General features: G+C 42.3%; 1 protein-coding gene across 2 annotated transcripts in view; it reads left to right on the top strand.

Annotated features, from left to right (window-relative positions):
- The window catches only part of LOC114798189 (kazrin-A-like), a 167808-nt gene that overhangs the window by 112831 nt on the left and 30684 nt on the right, over positions 1-24293 (top strand). For both annotated transcript variants that reach the window (XM_028993671.1, XM_028993672.1), the window contains exon 4: positions 14875-14988. In XM_028993671.1, coding sequence (XP_028849504.1) covers positions 14875-14988 — 114 coding nt within the window. The remainder of the gene's footprint in view (positions 1-14874; positions 14989-24293) is intronic.

The raw sequence follows: 24293 nt of genomic DNA on the forward strand, positions 1-24293 counted from the left end.
GGATTTTCTGAGCCCACATCCAATGATATGTCTGTGATCCTTATGAATCTTTCATATGTGAATACTCCATACACTCTATGTTTAACATGGGGCCTGTGAAATTTCCACCTTGGAGTCTGAGAGTTTGTGTGTTCGGTGCTTTGTACCACATGTGGGTGTGGGTGTTATCGTTGCCTTTTGTGACGCTCCACCACCACTCAGCTACAAGGCGGGAAAATATGTCTTTCATTTGTTCTTCCTTGCATTCTTGCTTTCATGTCTCTCTTTGAAGTCTGTTTCTTGAAAAGCATCACAGAACTGGAGTGGAAATGAAATGCATTCTCCTGTTTTTTTGTGATGTCATCAGTGCCGTGCCCAAATTTAATTCCCTGGCCAAGTTCAATGGTTTTCATGAACAAGTGTAGGAAGTTGGAGCAGCCAATGCTTTAGGGAACAGGGCAAAATTAGCCCAGCTTTTTATAGCACAACATATAGAGTGACCGGTAGGTGTGAAGTTGCCTCACTGACCTGCGTGTGTGTGTGTACGTGTGACACGTATAGACTGCAGTGCTGCTCTGAATGTGGGCCAGTGTGTTGTGTCCTGTGAGACCTTACTGAAGGTAAATAGGTCAATGTGGATACACTCACTCTGATTTATTTCCATTCAAAACTACTTTGAATTTACACCTGGTTACAGGAAATTTGTTTTAAAATTTTTGATGTGTAGCCTTGTCTGCTGTTCACTGGATGTATTCATATCTTTGACATACAGCCAAATGTCTTTGGAGTGGAGTTTTATTCATTTTTTTATTCTGCCAGGTGTGTGTAGATATGTATGCATGTACTTCTGTGAAGATTTGGATGATGATGTTGTTGATCTGTCTTTGTGTCAATGTAGAGAAACCAGGGACAGACAACAGTGTGGGTCATAAAGACAGATGTCCTCTTCCTGTCACTCCGCCTCTTTCATTATTCATACAGCCACACAAATCACAGATGACACACAACATTCCGAACAGCAGCCATTATTTACACAAATGGCACTGGTGAGGTCTAATAACCTAATAATCTTTTTTTTCTTCTTGTTTTTCATGTTTCCTTCTGATACCGGCTCCCCATTCTGCTGCAGGTAAGTCACTCATTTTGTACACAGTAAATGACTCCGCCGCACTCACTCGGTTTCAGAGTTATCAGAAGAGTTGGAAGAGAAAATGGATTTTTATTAAGGTGCGCTGCCCTGGCCGATAGATGCATGTAATATTTCCACTGGGGCGATGGTCTTTCATCTTGTAAAACTGTACTGCAGGTGGCATTGAATCAGCCCCTTTGAATGCCGAGCCACTGCTGAAATGCCAGTATTTACATGTGTTATCTGACATTTCAACAGAGATGCTCGGGATTGCTGTGTTTTTGTGCCTGTTAGTAAGTCACAGGCTGCTAGTGTGAGCAGAAATTTTTATCATACACATGCTTCATTACCGCTTAATTGATGACCTCTAAGTTGCAAAATCTGCTCACTATTCACTGTGGAGCACCAATGAAGTAGATGTTTGTCAAGCAAGCAAATGAGAGGATTTTAAATGGCCTCCTTGTGGTCTTCAAATTCTGTTATTTCTTATGACAATCAATGGAACACCAACTAAACTGGAAAATATGTATATGACAAATCTGAGTAAGTAATAAATACATCAGAATCAAATTGATAAAATGACAATGGCTGTGATCATTTTTAATGACACATACTTAAATGTCTATTAAACCACTGAATTGATTATTATATGAAAGCATTACAAATATGGCTTTTTCCCTAGTACAGAAAAAAACAAGCCCTAAAGCATTGACAGCCAACGTGAAATATGATGATTTTTTGAGATACCCCTTGTCAAACCCACTAAGCTTGATACTCACCATCACTGAATGTGCAGCGTGATAGAGAGTAGGTTTCAGAATAGCGTATATTAAAATGAATTAATAATTGTGGTTTTAGCAGTTCTCGGACTAAGGCTGGGACACCCGCTGCGCCATCAATCATCAATCACTTTTCAGATCTTATGTCTCTTTTTTCTTTCTGCAAAATTGGATTCAGCTCCAGCGGCTGGCACTCAATTAGAATGAAGGAAGTATAGACTGAATGTGTGAGAAGGCGAGAGAGAAAATATAATTTTCACCCAACCCTTACCAAGAACCAAGAAAGTGATAACCTTGGGAGACTGGGTGAGAAAAAGTCTCGGCCCATGTGATTTATAACTGAACTTAGAACCTCGCACTGCTGGATTGTTCCGTGTTCTTCACACACAGCAAGACACAGCAGTTGTAGATTTGCAGGTCATCGTCACAACCAGCTCACACAATGTCCCAAGGCCAATGCGGCAAAAGCGGGAAGCCGTTCCCGTCCTCTGATTGTGTTCATCACTCAAATGTGGCCGTGATAAACTGTTATTCCGCCCCGACGCCTTCGTTACCTATTGGTGGTTGTGAATATAACGGGGCTGCACTTTATTACAGCACATCTGCAGCATTGCTAACGCAGATGCGTTTACATTAACTCAATTATTTCTCCCAAACGACTTCACAGTTAAGTACAATCATTGGCCAATTTATTAGAAAAACTTGGCTGTGTCGCCTAAATCTGTCTTGTGTACAAGTTTTACAATTAATGGTCATTTTTGCTGCAGGCTGTATATTTTGGAGTCATTTCTTTCTTGCACGACTCATGAAAGAATGAGCGTAAATACTTCAACAGGCTAGCTCTAGGCTGCAAAGTTAATGTAGGCTATGTGTGCACAATATGCAAAATGCACAGTATAGGGGAAGGGGAAGTGATATGTTGACAAAGTGACATTGGATCCAGCTGAAATCACAATAACATTGAAAGTCAGAATTGAAATGGACTAAATAAAAAGAGACTCTTCTACGGAAGTTCACACAGGAGATGACATTTTTATTTTGATATAATATAACTCTTTATGTTGCAGAACACGTGACTGTAAGATACTAAAGTGACAGACACTAATTTGACACAATTTTTGCTATTTTAAGATTTGAGATAACAAGAGGAAAAATTGGATCTTCCTGGAAAACACATAGCGAGTTCAAAGATGTTGGACTGCAAATGACTTGACTCCACAATCAGTTAATTCCCACTATAGATGTGTTCATACATTTTACAGTTTAATTGGTTCATCTGTCAAACACTTGCACACACACACACACTGTATTATCACTGTACTGCAGACTTTTAAACACATTAAATGAACTGTTCTTACCCAGATGATGAAAGTAGGCTGTAAAAGCATGAGTTGGCTGAACTGTCAGACATATCGTCAGCGGCTTAAACTGGTACTCATCCAGCCACTGAAAGAACATTGTTTAGAAGAGAATATTCATACACATAATTAAATGGATTAATGTTTTTAATGAGTTTGAATTTTTAATGAGTTTTTACTCCGTAACATTTCCTGGTACTACAGTCATTGTCTTGTGTTCCTGAGTTCCTGATTGTGTGCTCCTGTTGTAATGTATATAAATGTGTCCTTGCTGTCTATTGACCTCTTTTGTTCATTCCCATTTTAACTGGTATCATGTGTGCATATGTTGTTGTCTGTATAAGAGCCCCTGAGCCCAGTTTATTTATTGCTAAATCCCTCACTAAGGCGACCTTTTCCCTGCATTGTGTTCCTAAGACACTCTCTACCATTGTATTCATCAGGAAAACACTGAAAGTGAAGGTGAAGTGATTGTCATTGCAATACACTGTAGCACAGAACACAGTGGCACCTCTGTAGTTCCTTGGCAGATCGGGATTCGAACCTTCTGAACCTTCTGATTACGGGGCCACTTCCTTAACCACTACCCCGTAATGAGAGCGATGGGATTTTAACTATCACCTCCCTAAAGACTATAACCTAAATCCAGTGCCTTAGACCGCTCGACCACACTACCATGCATGCTACCATGGTAAAGTACACCATCCATTCATACTTTCTCTAAATCCTTACACGACAGAAACTTATGGTGTCTGTAAATATACTCCTATACTCAATGTAAATCCAATCCACATTGTTGCAAAGCCTTTTTAACTCCAAAACTTTTAAGTTTTGATCTTGCATAACCACTAGCCAGTAAATGAAAAGGTTTAGATCTTTCTGCACAACACAACACTGCCCATTATTTGTTGTGGACCTGCCGCGTAGAAACATCTGCTCTTCCATTATGCTAATGACTGCAACAAAAAGAATAATTTATCAGCTATTGATTTGTTTAAGATGCACTGGTAAGGGCAAAGAGAAAAATATTTTTAAAGCTCAGTGTTCATTTTTAGGCTTTTTTTGTCTCATTAAATTAGTTTGGGAAACAGGATTAGTGCTTAGTGCTAAAATATACTTCGCAATATATACACAGCTGTATATACAGTGCATCCTGAAAGTATTCAGAGTGTATCAGTTTTTGCACATTTTGTCATGTTACAGCCTTATTACAAAATGGATTAAATGATTTTTTTTCTACACACAACGTGAAAAAAAGTTTACTTGAGGTTTTGGTAAACTTATTAAAAGTCTGGGGAAGGTTATAGAAAATTTTTCTTTAAAGGTCCCAATGAGCAGAGTGGCCACAGTGGAAGAAGCTCAAAACCACCAGGACTCTTCCTAGAGTTGGCTGTCCACATAAATTGAGCGATTGTGGGAGAAGGACCTTAGTCAGGGAGGTGACCAAGAACCCGATTGTAACTCTGTAAGAGCTCCAGTGGTCCTTAGAGCAATAATCCACCAATCAGGCCTGTATGGTAGATTGGCCAGACGAAAGCCACTCTTTAGTAAAAGGCTCATGGAGTTTGCCAAAAGGCACCTGAAGGACTTTCAGACCACGAGAAAAAAAATTATCTGTTCTGAAGAGACAAAGATTGAACTATGTGGTGTGAGTGCCAGGCATTGAAACTAGGTACTGCTCATCACCAGGCCAATACCACCCCTAGAGTGAAGCATGGTGGTGTCAGCATCATGTTGTGGGAATGTTTCTCAGCTGCAGGAACTGGGAGAGTAGTCGGGATAGAGGTACAGAAACATATTGGAAAACCTGCTCCAGAGCACTCTTGAACTTAGACTGTGGTGAACGTTCATCTTTCAGCAGGAAAACAACTCTAAGCATACGGCCAAGATGACACATCTATGACTTCAGGACAACTCTCTGAATGTCTTTGAGTGGCCCAGACAGAGCTCAGACTTGAATTCAATTGAACATCTCTGGAGAGATCGTAAAATGACCACAATCTGCCTTCCCTTCTCTGCCATTTTTTGCCGCCTCTCTCCCAACTTCAGTGTTCCTCTTGCCAGAAGTTCAGTGGTGCATGCCCTCACTGATGAGACGAAAGGAGCATGTCTGTCTTAGCTTGTCTGTGTGTGAGAAGCAGCAGCCGCTACAGTCGTGTTTGAGCTTCACATCTGAAGCATCTTCACCGTGGTCTCACTGAAATGCATTTTTCAAGAGGCACAAGAACACCCCTCTGCACTCAGACTTGACCTTGTGTTCATTACCTGAGATGATTCTTGGATTTTAATGTTTTAAATAGAACTAGTCAATAAAATAGACATCATCATCTGCTTCATTTAAATGTTCATTCAATAAACCGCTAGCCTCTATCCTTTCACTTGGTCGTTGTGAATGTGAGTCGATGCTTTTGAAACATGTCTTTTCTGATAATCCTGGAGTCCTCCAGGATTTCTGAAGATTGTCCAGATGCTTTGAGATGAAGTCTCCACCCAACCCTCAAATCTTGAGGGAAATTCTCCAGCGACATCCTCAAAAATATAAATGGTCGGTTTCCCATTCATGGGCAACGTCTCTCTGTTTTTTGAATAGAGAACTTAACTGAATATTTTCTTCCTGTGAATAGTGTCTATCCCTTCAGTAAAGGAACAGAGCCACTGAAATTGAAATCAAAGCATTGATATTGTCCTGGTGGATCATGGCTCCTCAACACCTTGCTGAAACACTTTATTCAGTTTTTCCCGTTTATTTTCCAGTTTTGTACCTATTGAAAAATATCTCTAACATCAATCTCCGAATCAAGCAGCATTCTGTATCTAGTTATAAGTCTTCTTTCATCCTGTGAATGGATGGATGTGTCAGGCCGAAGCGGTTTTTCCTGTCAGGACAGAATGTGAAGCAGTAAATGAATGTTCTTAGCTGAGCAGCACCGGTGAGCTATCAACAGCGTCTGCAGACACTTAATAACCATCTGGGGTGACTGACGGCATCTTAGGTAAGCAGAATAAATGAGAGGGAGAGGGGAGGGGCAGCACTCCGCCATGAGTGGACCATCCAGCCTGTCTGCTAGTGCCTGCGCGTCCCTGCTGCATCGTCCCTCCACGTGCCATCAAGTGTTTATTTCCCCCGACCTGCAGCACATCCGAGCCAGCAAACGTGAGAGATCCCACCTAAAACACAGAGCGCCGGGGGGCGGTTTCTCCTCCGAACAAATACCTCCGAACTGTCCCCTCCCACCCAGACTGCATGGCCATAATTCATCTTCATTGTTCGGGAGTGCAGAGGCGTAGCATCGCCAGGTTTGAGTGCCAGCAGCATTAACCTCTGCTCGGGGAGCCAAATTCGACCAGCCACATCTCAGTGCGTCTGTTTCACACTCAGGCAGTGTGAAAAGAGTGGGGGGAAAAAATTGCCTGTCTCACATATGGCCTTTTTTTTATATATATAAAGAAAATTTATGTATAAAAATAAGTCCATATGTGAGACAGGCAAATTTGCATAGCAGCAATTCTTGTTTGTGGGTAAAGTGGTTGAGTTTAGAGTTCTGTGCAGGGCAAATACTGCTTTCACATCACTGAATAACTATTCATATTGATATTCAATTTATAATGCATTATGCATTAGGATGACTTGCAACAGTGTTCGTCTGACGAGCCCCGTTAATGCGGGGCCCACAGCGATAGCAGGTTTCTGCTGGGTAAATCATTGAGTGCCCAATTGAGTTCCAGATGTAGCGATTTCATTGTTAACATTTCATTAGCCGGTTGTTCTGGATGAGCCAGAGGTGGCAAATCTGTCTCTGTGAGCAATGCTCTGACTGCGGGCCTGGTGATGACGTGAAAATGGTTCCATCTAACTCGGTTTTACAGCTTCGAAAGAGTCTGTATTCTCAAAAGAGTTCAATACAGTGGGGGATAGTTTTGCTGCGTTATATATAATGTGACAAATGGGTCGTGTTTGATTCACCTACTCCACTTTTCATGCTTCGGTTTGGTTTAGTTTGGGTTCATGTGAACCCAGCACCTGAAAAAGCACACAAAGCTGATAAAAAACGCCACAAGGAAAAACAAACCATGTGTCAGTAAAGATTCACTAAGACGCAGACTTTTAAAACCTGTGGCTTGTGTCGTGCAGAGTGTGTTTGCATGGTTTCATTCCCTGAAGGGGGTTTGCAGGATAACGTTTCCTTCGACCTGTTACATTTTACAACTTGGTCCACTAAAGGCTATGGTCTCCATTCCGCTGCTCTCATCAGGGGTCACTTTCTGGTTGTCCGTACAAAAGAGAAGATGCTCTACCTCACGCTACCCTCTCCATATAGCCGGGCTTGTGACTGGCACCAAAAAACAGGCCAGGATCAAGAAACCAACCCATAGGCTGTCCACTAAATAACACACAAAAACCAAACTCAGAAAGTATGTAACCTGTGGTCTTTTTCAAAATGGCATATTTCTAAATATCTCTAAAATGTAATAATCTGAATTTTCAAGCATAAAGAAGCCTTGCAATTGTCTTTTATTGTATGTTGATCATGCTGTAAAAGTCATTGTCAGTAAAGACAGTTCTGAAATTTTATATCAATAAAGGACACTTTGTTTCAGGAAATAATTCAGTACTGATTTGTGGTATTGTGTGTTCTGTCTGTTCTACATGCAGTTTTGTGCTCACAGAACTGTAAGAATTGATTTAATAGGAGTATAGTCTGTGCATGTTTGGTTGGCAATGGAGGTGGCCACAAACTTGATTATAATAATGTTGAGTTGTGGTGTCTGTTGATGGCACCATCAACAAATAGCTTCACAAAGAAGGATAAAGAGGGCAAATGGAGAGAGGACCTTGTGCTCAGTGTTGCTAGATTGGGCACTTAAATTTTTTTTAATTAACTTGTCGATAAAAGGTTTGAGGAACCCAGTTCTTATTTGGTGTTATGCAGCTGCAGCAGTTAAACAGATTTTGTGTCCGTGTTTGTTGCTTATTTTTGGACAGGTTTGGACTCATGTCTGGCAGCACTGCTTTGTGTACGTGATGTATGGCCAGGAGGGTCTTTTTTATTTTATTGAATGATGAAGTGAGGTACGTGAAATCCCAAGATTCAATACTAATTGTATTGTAAAAGTGCATATTAGCATCCCTTTTGCTGCGCATAATCGTGGTTTCTTCTTGTCATGCCGCTGATGCCAGGCTCAGTGCTGCAGTTTCCTTTGTATGGTTTCCCTGTGGCCATTCATCATACCATTGCTGGCCTCAAACGAGGGGCATCTGACCAGCGTGTCGCTTTTCAGCAGGCCAGCACTCGACCCAGAAAAAAGGCCTTTTGAGAGTTACTCATCCAACACCAAACACAGCCTGCTGCCCAACACACAGAAGCGGCGTTTTTGTCAGGTGCCATTTTCATCCCCATTCATTTTCACCGAGGGTTTATATTTCTTTTTTTTTTTTATCTGAGAGAGCTCCGCCCGCACCCATTTAGCAGACAAGGCTGCTATTGACCCCCTCTGTCCCTTTTTTACAAAGCATCGGATCGATTCTCAGTGCTCTCCTCTGTTTCTTTTGGTTCATTAGCAGGAGGTGGTTACAGGTGCACGCTCAGCGTTGTCACGGTTTTAAATAATGGGCCGAGAGACCTGACTCTCTCCTCCTTTTCTTTAAAGGCTGTCATTTCAGACGCCCATTTAAGTGCAGTGGAGTGAGCTCTTACTCAGGGCTCGGCAGTTCATTAGTGAGACAGGAGAGGGTGTCACCCTTGTCAGTCATTAATAATGGCCCACGCGGTGCTGGCCCGGCCTCAGAGCGTAATATGCAGTAATAAATGTCTGCTGCTCGAGAGGAAGTGAGGCGGAATGGGGGGTGGAGCAGGTGCTGTGAGGCGAGCTCTGATAAGCTGTTCATTTGGTAGATGTGTCTTTGGGCTGGTGATGGGTGTCCTGCCGGGTGATGGATGTTTGGAGCGGAGGGGGGTGTTATCTGCTGGTGCAAGAAAGGTGCTGGTAGAAAAACGCATCATTGGCACGCACGTGCACACAAAAATGACATTTCTGTGTGCACAAAAAAATATAAATATAACTCCCAATACCTCCTCAAAATGCTACCCCGAAGGCCCATTCCCTTTTGTGCAAAACTTACGAATAGGAAATTAGGCAAATATATATATATATGCCCACAAGGGAACTACTGAACATTATGGAGGAATTAAAACCTTCAGAAACAACTGGTTACTCAGAGTGGTTTTGTCTGAAGAAAGTAAAAGTACCATCTGTAAAACAAGCTGATTGTAATGTGCCTATATATTTTCACCAAGCTAACATAAGCATGTAGCTTACTGATCAAAGATATTTAAATAGATTAACATTTTTAATTGCATGCAAGAAATTGCAAGTTTGGGTTAGGCTTTATATTATTATGTTATATTATTGAGTACCATTCCGGCTAGATCAGCTTTGATTTCAAGGTCGTGGGTACTGTATATCAAACTTGTCTATCTGCCTGTCTGTCATCATTTCTTCCCAACCCTCTCTACACTCTGTATCCCTCTGCCTCTCTTGGTCTCTCTCGCTCTCCTTGTCTGTCTTTCTTGCTTTCCGTCTGTCTCTCTGTCTGCCTGTCTCTCTTTTTTCTCTCCCCTCTTACTATCCCTTTTTTTTGCTGTCTGTCTTTTTCTTTTTTCCCTTCTTTCTTCTACTCTCTCTCTCCCTCTGTAATTTTGCTCCATGCTGGAGCTGATAAGGAGTTGGAGCTGAGAGCCTCTCACCGACTCCATTCTGCAGCTTTTTTTTTTTTTTTTTTTCACAAGAAGACAAAGAGAGTAGAGAAGCAACGGAGAAAAAGAATCTCATTAAGTGTTTGGCAGAGAGGGTGGAGGGGGAGGAGTGGCAGGAGTGTGGAGGCACTCAGTCATGGAGAAGGTGGAGGAAAATGAACACATGTGGTATCTCATACACACACATGTGTTGGCTACAGTATCTCACATACACAGTGTGCACATGTACTCTCCCACTGCAGTCTCACTTATTTAAACCTGAATTTTTCTGCTGTATGTGTGTGTGTGTGTGTCATATACAAGCACGAGGGAAAAACAAGATTTGTCACAATGTCCGACATAGGATACAAAAAACAGAAAATAGATCTAAAACCGACCCGAAGGCGTGTGTCGACTGACAGGAACAATACCAATTAACACAGATAATACAGGGTAATAAGACAGGGTAATATCAATATTAATGCAGCAGCGCTGTCCTGCTGCATTCTGCCTCGTTTTGCAGGGCTCTGATCAAGGACGCCTAATCGTCGGCAGCCATCCGGGATCAGAGCCCTGTTGTCACGCTGATTGGTGCTGGCCATGCACCCAGCATTGCCCAGCCGTGACAATGTGTGAACACGCAAGCCTGTCTCCACTCTGTGGACGATGCAGCGTTCCCATGTTGCAGAGTAGATATGCCAGACTTCTGACAACAATCGGCCATGACAACCTGCTGGACCTGGCAGCCCTCAAGTGAGGGGGAGACAGAGAGGGAGAGGGAGTTAAAAAAAAGCTGCCAGAAGGACCATACAGACTAAAAAAGACAGGTAGAGGGGAGTAGGGAGAGAACGAGCATCACTGGGGCGTTCAAATTAGGGTCATCCCTCGATCCACCGTGTCAGATGTCACTTCGCTGTGTGTGTGTGTTGGGGTTTGTGCAAACTTGGTGGAAGATCAGTGAAAACTTCAGACAGCCTCACCTCCCCAAACCGGAGATTCTGATGAGCAACATCAGCACCACTTCACCTCCTGTCATGTTTTTTAACATGGTTGTAACGGGTGTATAATTATGTTTTTACTCGCTTTTTTTTATGTATTACAGCCACCCTAACCAACGTAATTGCCAACGTTCTCCATGCACCACTTCTTTGTAACAGATCTTATGGTCAAATTCATCTCTTTGTTTTTTGTTTCATTAGTGGTTGGCCAGTTAAAGCGGAGTTGGGTCCAGTGACCCTGAAGAATCCATGGTAACAAGCGGCCATCTCTTTCAAGGAAAGCTGATTCCAGCTAAGCTGAAGCCAACACCTCATTTATTTGCCTGTGTTTAGGTTATTACAGGGCTATAATTGAATGAATGGCATTAGTCATAAGCTAAATGTTCCTTTTAGGCCATTTTATTAGGTTAATTCACGTTAAGGAGAGAACCCATGCCTCTACCCAAACTGAGGAAAAAAACACTAGGGGTGGGGATCGTAGAGAATCCCACAATACAATAATCAGACGTCAGTAAAAGAGTGAACAGGGATTGGACAGAATCAGCGTTGGGGGCCGGCGGGAAGTCAGAAGACAGGCAGGGATAATCCGGAGGAGTAGTCAAAGGATGAAACGTACGAAGCGCGAGCGACAATGGCAATGGCTCTTTATAAGGGCAAACGCCGTCCTTGAAAATCACAATTGGAATTACATATATTGTTTAATCTTACACATCATTGCTGTGTATGGAAAATGTATTTTAATTTTTATCTCACTTACAACACAAACAAAACACAAACAATCTCGTGGGAGCCAACAGCAATAAATAAATATGTATTTTTAAAAAAAAGAAGAATATGATAACAATATATAATTCTACACATATTTTGAAGCCATGTAACTGGACTTGTCTATGCTAATTCTAGCCCTGTGTTTAAATAAAATGTCATGGTATTTTGTTTTTGTGGGAATACACACATATAACACAGACAATATCCCATCCTGTCTAAGAAATCCATTCATTTCCCCCATGGTGACCCTAAACTCATACGGAGGGCAGACAAGTGAGGATAGATCTTCGTAGGGTACTCTAGAAATGTCCTTTCAGTGACATCAATCAATGCTCACTAATCGAGCAGCTGACCCTCCTTTCTAATCCACAGACCCGTCCACCCAGACACACACACACACACCACTACACTCCTTTCCTTTGCTCTTGAATAGCCGATTCTGCAGAGGTGGGGATTCTGCAGTAAAGGACTGGAAGGTGGGAATTAACAATAGACCTTGCACTCCAACACACTTGTCCCTGCTGGAGAGGCTTTAGCTTGACAAGCAGCTGACAGCAGCCGGGGTTGCTGCACTGCTGCATGATCTAAGTAGTCAGGTGGGGTGTAGAGACAAAGAGACAAAGACGGGACTGCTGCACCAGCCTTTCACATGAAAAAAAGGAAAAGGAGAAGTCTAGAATTATCTCTGCTATGTTTTGAGCAGTGCCCTCTCCCCGTCTCTCTGCTGTCTTATGCAGTTCGATTGCAGAAGCGTGGGTTCGCACATCGCCGGCGAGGAGCATCTATATTGCTGTATTGCAGCAGGGATGCGGGGTGTCTGGGAGCTAAATATACTATCGGGCAGCCAAAATAAATCATTCAGAATAACATGATTTATACGAGGGGTGTTGGCTGAAGCTTAAATAAAAATGTATCCTTCATCTAAGGAATGTGTGTGTGCAGATGTGTTGAAGGCTACAGGAAAGCTGAATATTAAATGAACCCTCTTCAACCCAAACAGACGCTCTCCATTCAATTTGAGGTGGAAATTGAAAACCATTAGCCCAGAGGGGGGAGCAAAGATTGCTTGGTAGAGATGTCTGCCAGTAGTGGGACATTTATAATTGCTCCAAGTGAGATACGTGCACAGGGACAAAAGACACACACCCACAAACAAACAAACAATAATTTTAAATAGTTATGGACAATTTGCTAAAGGTCTCTCTTGAAGTGTTTCCCATCATCCTGAGCAGGATCTGTTCTCCAGCAAATATGATTTGAACTGTCTGGTTAATGGATTGCATATATGTTTCTCTGAATGGATCTACAAAGGTTGTTCAGGTTTAATCACTAACCTCTTGTTTACACCAATGTAAGTGATGTGAGAGATCGGTGATGTGAGCTGAGAAGGAAATTTGGTAATAAAGCAACTAGTTAGCTCTAAAACTACTGTTTAAAAAAGAACACACAAAACTGAAAAAAAATATTTGATTTATTTAGCTTGTATGAAGCATTCCGAAAGGGCTTTAATACTGTTAAAATTGTTTAGCTGATGTCCCATTTTAATGTTAGTCCTGGAATATTATCAGTAATGTTCTTGGGGTTGGAATGTGCAAGGATATACTGAAACATTCATACATATATACCATTTGTTTTTAAAACGATGTGTGCTTTTGTCCCATGGGTATCTTCTCATCTAATGCAAGATGTAAGGAAAGTAAAATGCTGCATTGTACGGAATTTTCATACAACAATTTTTAGTGTAAACTATTTGGATCGTTTAAACATACATGTGCTGTGCAATCCTATTGAGCTTGGGGAGTGATGCCACATGTAACAAAGGTTTGGTTATGAATGTTGATATGAAGCTGACCAGGCAGAGAAATGGAGACTCACTCCATGCTTTCGGATCAATAAAGGAACCCTGGAGCTTTTCTTAAGGCCAATTGATCTGCAGGGGGCCTGGCCATAATGACCTGGAAAACAATGCAATAGGGCAGGCGAGTGTATAACCTCTCCATTCAGCAGAAAATAAACGAGTTTCTCGCCATCATCACTGTAGAAGACCTGCGGAATCTGAGCTTAAAGGGCAAAGAAAAGCTCTCATGCAAGCTGTGACTACAGTGATATCCAACTCTGCAGTTATTTTTTTTGGTATTACATGTCTGCAAAGGATCTTGGCATTGTCCGCTCGTTTTTCGGGTGTTAAGGAAGGGCGGGGCTGAGTGGTGTAGGACTGCATGGTCGAATGGAAGCGGGTTTGGCAGAGCGAGGGCCATCTGGACAGTCAGCGGGGCAGGTCTGAGTCTTACATCTTACATCTGTGGTTCGTCAGAGCCATTTATTAAACTAGTGCTGAGGTGACTTGGTACATCTGGGGTCAAGAAGTTTAAAGTTTTTTTTTTTTGCTCCATACTTTACTGAGTGCATTTTAAACATAGTAGTAAGCCCTTTTAGTAATGACATTTATCAGCAAAAACAACAACAACACATGACTATGACTGCATTCAAAAAATTGTGCAGAAATCCCTTTTTTCATTTTTCAAAGGACAAATCTTATCTTTAAACACACAGAACAACTGCATGAATCACTCAAAAAGCTCTACTTGCTCACTATTTGCAGGATGACTCAGCTCATAACATTTATGTGATTAGAAATAAGGTAAAATAAATATATGCATTTGCATGAGTACATTTTACAATGATATTTTTGTGCATTGTGGCTTACTGGAAAGTAAAGAAGAAATATATGCTAAAACATGCAAGCATGGGGACATTCAGATTATCTGATAATACATTATAATTTAGGCTCTAAATAAGGATTTTATATTTAGTATGAGATATTTTAATGTAAATTTAATAAATACACAATAGTATCATTTATTTAATGTGGTACTAAAATAATTAATTTGATAAAAATATAATTTTATAAAAATATAAATATAATCATATTTAAAGTGTTAAATAATAGCCTAAAGGTTCATATGGTATCAAACCTCAGTGCAAAATACTTTCATTAGTTTCATTATTTTTTTCGCATATATGCACACCTGTCCTATTTGTTGAACAAATGTACAGAGAACTTCATTTGTGCTTCATGTGTTAAATTATTTTCTCTCTAGACTGAGTCTGTTCCCTCTGTCCCTCCAGCTCTCTCAGACCCTGTGCCACACTCGCGGCAGAAGACGGTGACGGATCTGTGCTATAAGGGAGACCTCAGCAGCCTCATGGACTTCAGCTTGCCTGACGCCTCGCTCGACAAAGGTAAGGCACTGTCGCTGCGCCACCATCAGCCAAGTGTAGGTGTGAAGGTGTCTGGGCTTTTTCTGTGGTCTGGGAGGTGCATGAGTGTATGAAGCTCACACTAGATTACACCTTACACACAATGTCCTGTCAAGAGAGTACATTATAATGTCATTTGCAGGGCTTCTGCACTCAGTGTGAAAAGTTGTTCATTCCATTTCTGTAATCTAATCTGAATAGTGCAATTCATCAGCTGACCCCAAACTTCCACATCATTCACGCTGTAATTCATGCCGCGTGCCTACAGTAGTGACCAAGCTACTGAGTGTGTGGTTAAAATGTGCTGGCTCAAGGAAATTTTTTGTCCAAGGCCCCAATGCATCATGTACAGTTTCTTTGGCGCGGCCCTGGGTGATTGTACATGCCATAAATTACAACGGCCAGACAGAGATGGAGAGAAGGATAAAGAGCGGGAGAAGAATGGAGGGATGGGACTGTCTGTGTGTGATCGTAGAGTCATGCAGAAGACGTACAGCAGAGCTGATGTGTCTGGCCGCGGGTACCGGGCTTTCCACCGTTCCTCTTGGTAGGATGACGTTTCTGAAACATCTCAGACGTAAAAAGAACACAAAAACAGAAACGGAACAAGCTAAAAGGCCTATTTTTGCATTGTACCGAGCAAGACACAATGCGCCTGGGGAACAGTGTTTTGCTGAGATGTGATTTAATCTGAAAAGCTTTGTTTAGTCTGTGTGTGTGTGTGTGTGTGTGTGTGTGTGTGTCATGCCCTGTCTGTCCACTGCATCTCCTCACTTAAGAAGATATGCTGACCCAACACATTCTGCACTCTCCTTCTCGGCTGTGTGTGGGTTCAGAGAGCCCAGTCCTCGTTCGCTGGTTCGCTCCAAGCCACCAAGGGACCCGCCGTGACACAGATGCTCATTTCTACCCCTCATGACCATAACTCAGCGCATGTAACCAAGGCACAGCATTCGAGGTCTCAAGCGACTGGCTCTGTGGAACGGAGCTGTGCATTTTCTTTCCCATTCCTCCCCCATGAGAGGATTACCTCCAGATCCCCACCTATTCAGGTCAAGATGTACGAGGAAGCTGCGGTTCAGCAAGATTCAGGAATGAGGGGAGTGCCGCGTCTGAAACGTTTTACAGGAAGTTCTTTACAGTACCATGCTGGATCTGGTACATGATCCACAGGAGGTTGAATGAATCTGAGTATAGTTCTAAAACTCATCCCTCATCCCTCATCTCATATACACCTGACAGCCTATATCAGCTGCTACTGGATTTATCTCCCCTCGTCTCTCATGTGCCTGGATCCACTTTTGTGGTTCTAGGCGTGCAGATGAGAGCAATGGAGCATTAGCTGGTTAATATGGGCAGAGAACTAGCGAGAAAATTGGAACACAAGGCCCTGAAACTGGAAGAAAAGAGGGTGAAAGGATGAAAAATGGAGCGAAGCGGTCACTGAGTTTTTTCAGAAAACGTCCTGCACTCTGGCCCTGGTTCGGCTGGAGCGCGCTGTTCTCAGTGTGGGGTGGGGGTTTGAACACACGCCAGACTCATTAGGGTCTCTCAGGTGTGTCTTTCCCACCATCATCTTTTATTTACTCTGCAGTATTTCCCCCACCTCGCGGTCAGAGGACGATGATGGGAGGAAATAAATCACAATTTGGTTGGGTGCTTACCGCAGCCCCGCCAGCTGCAGTGCATACAATGCTTACTTATCACTTCCTGTCTTAAAGGATCACTGTAACGGGTTCCGAGGATCACGTTTGTACCTCCCTGGTATCACTGCAGACGCAGAACAATGGACACAATAGGTGTGGATTGTGGGATCAAGGGCGGGGTCCTCTGGTGGGTGAGTGACAGAACCGGGCCCCGCCCATGGACTGATGTTGAATTGAGGTGACCCGAGGAGAGGGAAGGAGTGACACGTTTCTGTGGAGGGTCCTATTCTAGGAAAGCATGCTGCCTCTCTCGTTCTTTCAGGATTTGTAAGCTATTGTAGCTGTAATAAAGAGTGCTTTAGGAAAAAAAAACTCTGCATCTCAAGTGACTTGACAGGAGCAGATTAATTTGCTGTTAACTTGTCACCTAATCCTGCACAGCCTAACACATTTAGTACAAAATCAATAAAACTTTATTGCTCTTCATGCGTCCAGTCCTCCATTCTTGCCTAAGATACGCATCTACAGACTCTGCTCTCTTCAAAGCTCAATTGTTACACTGTAACTGTGAGACAAAGACAAAAATTAAATAATAGTTCTAATAATCTATGATACTGGAAATGAACATCAACATGGAACAAAAAATATTTCACTTTACATGTTAGAAATGTAGATATGAGGGTTCATTTTCTTAAATTAAGTTAAAACGTATCCTCTTTTGTGATATTCAATTGATATGCACCGTTTTTGCTCAAGTAAAAACTGAGAGGAGAGAACATTATGGTCATAACAACAAAATTACATTTTTTTTTTCATTTTTGACACACCTTCTCATTCAATGTGTTTTCTTTATTTTCATGACCATTTACGTACGTAGATTCTCACTGAAGGCATCAAAACTATGAATGAACACATGTGGAGTTATGTAATTAACAAAATCAAGTTTAAATAACTGAAAAATGTTTTATATTCTAGTTTCTTAAAATATCCACCCTTTGCTCTGATTACTGCTTTGCACACTCTTGGCATTCTCTCGATGAGCTTCAAGATGTCGTCACCTGAAATGCTTTTCCAACAGTTTTGAAGGAGTTCCCAGAGGTGTTTAGTACTTGTTGGCCCCTTTGCCTTCACTCTGTGGTCCAGCTCACCCCAAACCATCTCGACTGGGTTCAGGTCCGGTGACTGTGTAGGCCAGCTTTCCACTTTTTGTTAAGTACAGAACTCCACATGTGTTCATTCATACTTTTGATGCCTTCAGTGAGAATCTACCAATGAAAATGGTCATGAAAATAAGGAAAACACATTGAATGAGAAGGGGTGTCCAAACATTTGGCCACTAGTGTACATTGAAAGAAAACACACATAATAAACTTGGCCCCAAAGTGTAGTGCAGTGGTGGCCTAGCATTTAAGGAAGCGGCCCCTTAATCAGAAGGTTGCCGGTTCGAATCCCGATCCGCCAAAGGTGCCACTGAGATGCCACTGAGCAAAGCACCGTTCCCACACACTGCTCCCCGGGCGCCTGTCATGGCTGCCCACTGCTCACTCAGGGTGATGGGTTAAATGCAGAGGGCAAATTTCACTGTGTGCATCGTGTGCTGTGCTGCTGTGTATCACATGTGACAATCACTTTACTTTGTTGTTGTTATTTTCCTTGAAGAATATGTTTGAAATGCTACAGATTCAGACATTTCCCAGTACTTCAGGCCGGGATTACATTTGTGCCTTGCCTTGTGTTTCCTTATTGTCTTGATTTGTTTTCATATGTTATCATTAGTATAAATGTATCCTTGCTGTGTCCCATCCTTGTTCTGTCATTTGTGTGAAGGTCTCTGTTTATGTTTTTAAATCCCATGTTTGCATCCCTGCTTCCTTGCCTTGCGTCCCTGATGTAGTTAAAGCTCTACAATTTAAAATGATAATTAATATGCTAGAATTTACTATGAGTGGGCTGGTCATAAAGTGCTCTAGTTGACTCCTCTGAAGCCTGGTGAGTGGCCTGGTCAGGGTAGGAAAAATGACCCGCTGGTACCAGTCTGGGAGCATCGTCCCAGGATACGTGGGAACCTGCTGGGTTGCTGCTAGTTCATTGTTTTGTTGTTTTTTTTTTATTGTCTTTCAGCAATTTACACATAACCAGGCTAGCATGACTCGGCAAAATATAGTTTTAATTCTCACTGTTTTATTTTAGTCATCGCTAACTTTATTCTATGAAAAAAAAAGTGTCATCTGACAGTGCAACTAAGGAAGAAACTGTCATTGGCTGTTTGTCATCATTTTGTCAATAAGAACTCTGGTTTGTCATCGAAGTGTTAAAACACACATGGTGCTGGTGTAGATGAGTGACATGAAACAGATTTCAGAGGATGACTTTCAGGAATGCAAACACGGCGTGCCTTTGTGTGTGTGTGTGTGTGTGTGTGTGTGTGTGTGTGTGTGTGTGTGTGTCTGTGTGTTGGCAGGCTCTGTTTTCAGGCACACAGAAACCAGCTGACATCTTCTTGGCTTGGTGGCCGCTGGATGCTGTTTCTCCTGTAAACACTTGCCTGAGAGATTGATCTGTATCTGCTGCGCTGATTTATCTCTCTGTGTTTCCTACCCTGTCTGATCCTGTTATGATCACTGTGCAACTTCAATAATAACAGAAAGACATACAACCAGTAAGAATCCTGCGCTGTTTCTCAACATGTAAGCTGGTTTCTGAATGTGACTCGGCTGCGTGTGTTTGTATGTTATGTATTTGTCTGTGAAGATATGCACATTTTCTTTTTTCTCCCTCAATATTGTGTTATTATTACTACTAGCAGTCCCATATGCTCTGGAGAGAACCTCTCAGTGTTCTCCAACCTCCAGAACCATACCTGTGATGTGATACTATTGCCTACTTATATGGCAACACACTCAACCTATATGCCTGGTTAATATATGGAGACACTGTGAATGTCATCGGCAGTTATGGCATTGTCATGTTTCTTATCTTCTACATCTTATGAAGATGACTTTTTAGCCATACGTGAACCAATACTGAAACTGAGAGTCAAATATCAATGTGCTTGTGTCAGAGTTTCAGAAGGCAATACCCCACACACGCAACCGCTGCAGCCAGCTCTCTTTACATTATCAATGCAACAAAACTCATGTTTTATTTTACACTATATTGCATGTTATCTGGAGCATTCCAGCTCATACAGTATGTCACAAAAGTGAGTAAACCCGTCACATTTTTGTAAATATTTTACTATATCTTATCTAATAGTTTATCTTTCCTTGGGACAACACTAAATATATGACTCTTTGATTCGTTGTAAAGTGATAGTAAAAGTGAAGTGATTGTCATTGTGAAACATAACCTTCGTGGCACCTTGATGGTTTGGGATTTGGACCAGCATCCTTCTGATTCCTTACCCGCTAGGCGCATTTCCTGTCTCCTCAGAATAACTAAACACACAGCCATTAATGTCTGGCAACAAAAGTGAGTCCCACTTCTTTTGGAAAGGCCCATCCCTTTCCAATTCCACTTCAAAGCAGCTGCAGAAACCAGTCCACTGCTTCCCTGTTCAGCTCCTGGGCTTTTCATTCTCAGCATTCGTTGTTTCATGACCACTGCTTCCTTCATTTTAGCTCCAGGCATTTAAATACCACACCATGCAGAGATGTCATTATGCTGCCGTCTTACATGCTGCCCATGCTTGGCATTCTTGCCCCACAGCTCACACACAAGTACACACAAACCTCCTGGGGATTAGCTGAGCCAATCTTACCCCTTTTCAAATCACCCCCTTACTGATGAGAAGAAGTTATCATAGGATCCAATTGTTGCTCATTGGTGGGATCAACTAGCTGATCATGTTGGACTGGACAGATAAAGTAAAAGTAAGAAAACAGGCTGGTTGCACATGATCATGTTTTGCTCTGCTAGTGCTCAACTAAGTAGATATTATTGCTCCTCAAGATATTTTATGCAGAAATAATGCATCCATAAGTCCATTTGAATCCTAACGCAGAAGCTCAGCACTGTCACTACACCCCCCCATTGGCGGCCCTGGAGACCCCATAGACAGGGCAAAATCCACTGCAAGTGTATCTGATAGGGCTGAAGCGTGCTTGTTTAGAACAAAAGCACTCATGTAACACTTTCAGCAATATGACATTGTTTTTAGCAAAAATTCAGCACTATTGCTCCAGTAACAATGAGTGTTTGTTCCTAAACAGCCTCTTTATTTGGTCCTGACCTCAGTTTATTTCAGCTCTTCTGTAGCAGCAGTAAAAGATCAGTGCAGGGCTTGTGTTGTATCAGGGGCTCGAGATCAAATGAGCAGTTTAATTCGGGTAGCGTTTTTTTTTTACAGTGGTCACAAACACAAAGCAGCTTTTGATTTTGTGGTTTAATATTTCTCTAAGGAGTTTGATGGAACAGTAATAAAGAAAAGTGGAAGAAACTTTGAATTTAAAGATTATCAACCTAGTCTTATTATAGTCTTATTATAGTGACACAAGTCTGATTTTGAAAGAAAAAAATTAAATTGCCTAAATCAGAAATGAAACACTTTTAGTTAAAGTTAAATTTAGCTGGTAATTCCCCACATGTAGGCATCAGCAGGTGGAGTAAAAGCCAAATGTGCATTTACACACACCTATCCAACACACACACACACACACCTGCCTGAAAATGTGCCCCTTGCACCCTAACTCCTCCTCTCCTGCCTTGTATGTTATCTGAGAACTGTGTCTGCTGCAGTTGGCCCCACCCCCATCACCCATTGGACCAGCATGGAGAGGTGGGGGAGGTGAGCAGGGCAGTCTTCGGTGTAAACCGGTGGGAGTTGCCCTGAGTCAAACAGGTAATACAGAAATAAGGGCAGTGAAAAGAAGGACAGGGGGGACAAGGGAGGGGGGCAGATGAGGAAGCGTTGGGACCGGACGGATCACTCTGGACGTTGACGGAGAGTTTAGTTGGAGCTGTCAGAAGCGGGCACAGGAACCTGCCGCCCTTCGGGAAATGAAGTCAGACCGGGAGGAAGGCATTCCCAGTGAGTGTGTTTGTGTGTTCACACTTCATTCATTTTAAAGTGTGTGTTTTCCTCTGAAAAGCCAGCTGTTTGGTTGTGTGTGTCCATGCTTGAAGTGTGTATACTACAAAGTCTGCAAGATTTTGCAAGGTTGAAGTCAAATGAGAGAGGGGTTTGCTAACCTGAAAGACAGGTTTGTGTGTGTGTGTGTGTGGGTGTATGTGTTCAACATAGCACTTCAGGTGCAAGATTTTAAAAGGAGGTGTATTTGTTCCTCGGTAACGGAAGGAACTTTAGCCATGATCCGTTATGCTTTTTTCATTTGAACTGTGGAAGTCATCTTATCTCCCTCTCACTCTGTATGAAGGAATAAACCAATGACTATATAACAATATAACCAATATTTTTATCAAAACTATTGAATTAACAGAACATTTACATTGTCCGCTGGCCTTGTGTAAAATTATAGACCTTTAACAGACCTTTAACTTCCTCGCAAAATATATGAATTAAGCATTAATTACTTTGTTATGCCATGCACCTGGAATTTTTAATGAAGCCTTGAGGGAACCTTTTGCTGTTTTGTGCCATCGTATTATGCTTTTGTATGTTTGGGGTAATATTTAAGCCATTTGACTGGGTGTCTATAAAAACTATAATTGACTAAGTATTCAAAAAGGGACGTGTCTATTGGGAGTCAGGAGATAAGTAAAATTGTCAATGTGAAAATTGCAGGCCACTTGACATTTTTTCAGACATTTACAGTATTTATTAGACGCCCTTATCCAGAGCGACCTATAATCAGTAGTTAAAGGGACAGTCCCCCCTGGAGCAACTTAGGGTTAAGTGTCTTGCTCAGGGACTTGAAGTGGGATTTGAACCTGGGTCTTCTGGTTCATAGGCGAGTGTGTTACCCGCTAGGCTACTACCACCCTGGCATGTGCCAATCTTCACCCTCCTAAACAGGAATGATGGTAGTGAGGACTTATTGTGAGGATCTAATGGTAAAAGTGATTAACTGGAAGGACTGTTTGCAGTTGGAGGTGTGTGCAGTTTTGTAATTTGTTAGTCTGGATAATTCTTCATCAGAACCTACCATTTTGTGTGTGTGAACATGAATATGTTCAGATATACCAGATTGCAGAATTTTTTATTCTGGTATTATTGTTTCATATTTATGTGAGAGACTTTTGTTAATGAGTTAGTCAAATTAATTGAACAGTTCAGTCAGGGACTTTATTCCCATTTTTACCTCAGATTGAAGTTAGGCTTACAAAAGTCTTTGCCCTGAGGAAGAGCAGTGGGCAGCCATGAAAAGCGCCCGGGGAGCAGTGTGTGGGGACGGTGCTTTGCTCAGTAGCACCTCAGTGGCACCTTGGCGGTTCAGGATTTGAACCGGCAACCTTCTGATTACGTGTAATTTGGCAGTAGCCTAGAGGGTAACACACTCGCCTATGAACCAGAAGACCCAGGTTCAAATCCCACTTACTACCATTGTGTCCCTGAGCAAGACACTTAACCCTAAGTTGTTACATGGACAGGGAGACTGTCCATGTAACTACTGATTGTAATTCGCTCTGGATAAGGGCGTCTCATAAATGCCATAAATGTAATTTCTAACATGGGGCACAATTTTTGGGGTTCTCACAAACACTTTCACTCAGGAAGCAAGGTCAGCCTTGATTCTTGACACTTAATAATGGGTTGAATGCAACATTCTCTTTTGACTCCTGTAGACCTTGGTCCGAGTTTAATTGTGTGGTGCCTTTTCTGTTCTGTTTCGTCATTGTTGCTGCATTTAGTGCAGGAGATGTGTGAGATCCATCCTTAAAATCGCTCTCAAGTCTCTGCCAACTGTCTCCTCTAGATGCCCAAAGGAAGCAAAAACAGAGCATCGTTTTCAGTGGTGGATGGAAGGTTGCGCTGGGGGCGCTGAGAGCATTATCTTCCTGTCTCTTATAGGCATGTACCCTCCCTGCCTCTATCGTAAACACGGCACCTGTCTCTGCAATGAGAGCTTCTTGTTACTTTGGGGTTTTGTTTTTCCTTCAACTTTCAGCCTGGTCTGGTCAGACAGCTACACTGAGTCATGCCATGTTTTGGTGTCTGCTTGTGTGGAGCTCAGTTGTGTGTGTGTGTGTGTGTGTGTGTGTGTGTGTGTGTGTGTGTGTGTGTGTGTGTGTGTGTGTGTGTGTGTGTGTGTTTTCGCAGTTTCCTGGTGACAACATGCTATGACTGCTCCAGGGGGTCACACTGCTCTTTCTGCGCTGTTGGTGTGTGTCTGTGTGAAAGCGTGGTTGAGGGGAACTGTTTGCCTGTCACCCGTGCAATCTCTGACCTCTGAAGACACGGTTACACCAACCTCTCAGAACACTGACACAGAGTGTCTCAGTTAAGTGGTATGCACAGAGGAAGACACACTTGCGACTATAATGTGTGTGGACAGTCTTGAGACTTGAGGAAACTACTAACTTGCCTTAACCCCACCCTGGCTAACAGAGCATAGATAATTAATAAGATAATAAGACATGTGCAGTATGGATTGTCACTTCTGCTGTGTTGTCGGAGGTTCACACCCATTTCCACCCCATGTCCTGCACTCTGCCTTGGTCTGCATGCAACTGTAGGGGAGC

This window comes from Denticeps clupeoides, chromosome 10 (genome assembly GCF_900700375.1).
Source record: "Denticeps clupeoides chromosome 10, fDenClu1.1, whole genome shotgun sequence".
Taxonomy (NCBI): domain Eukaryota; kingdom Metazoa; phylum Chordata; class Actinopteri; order Clupeiformes; family Denticipitidae; genus Denticeps; species Denticeps clupeoides.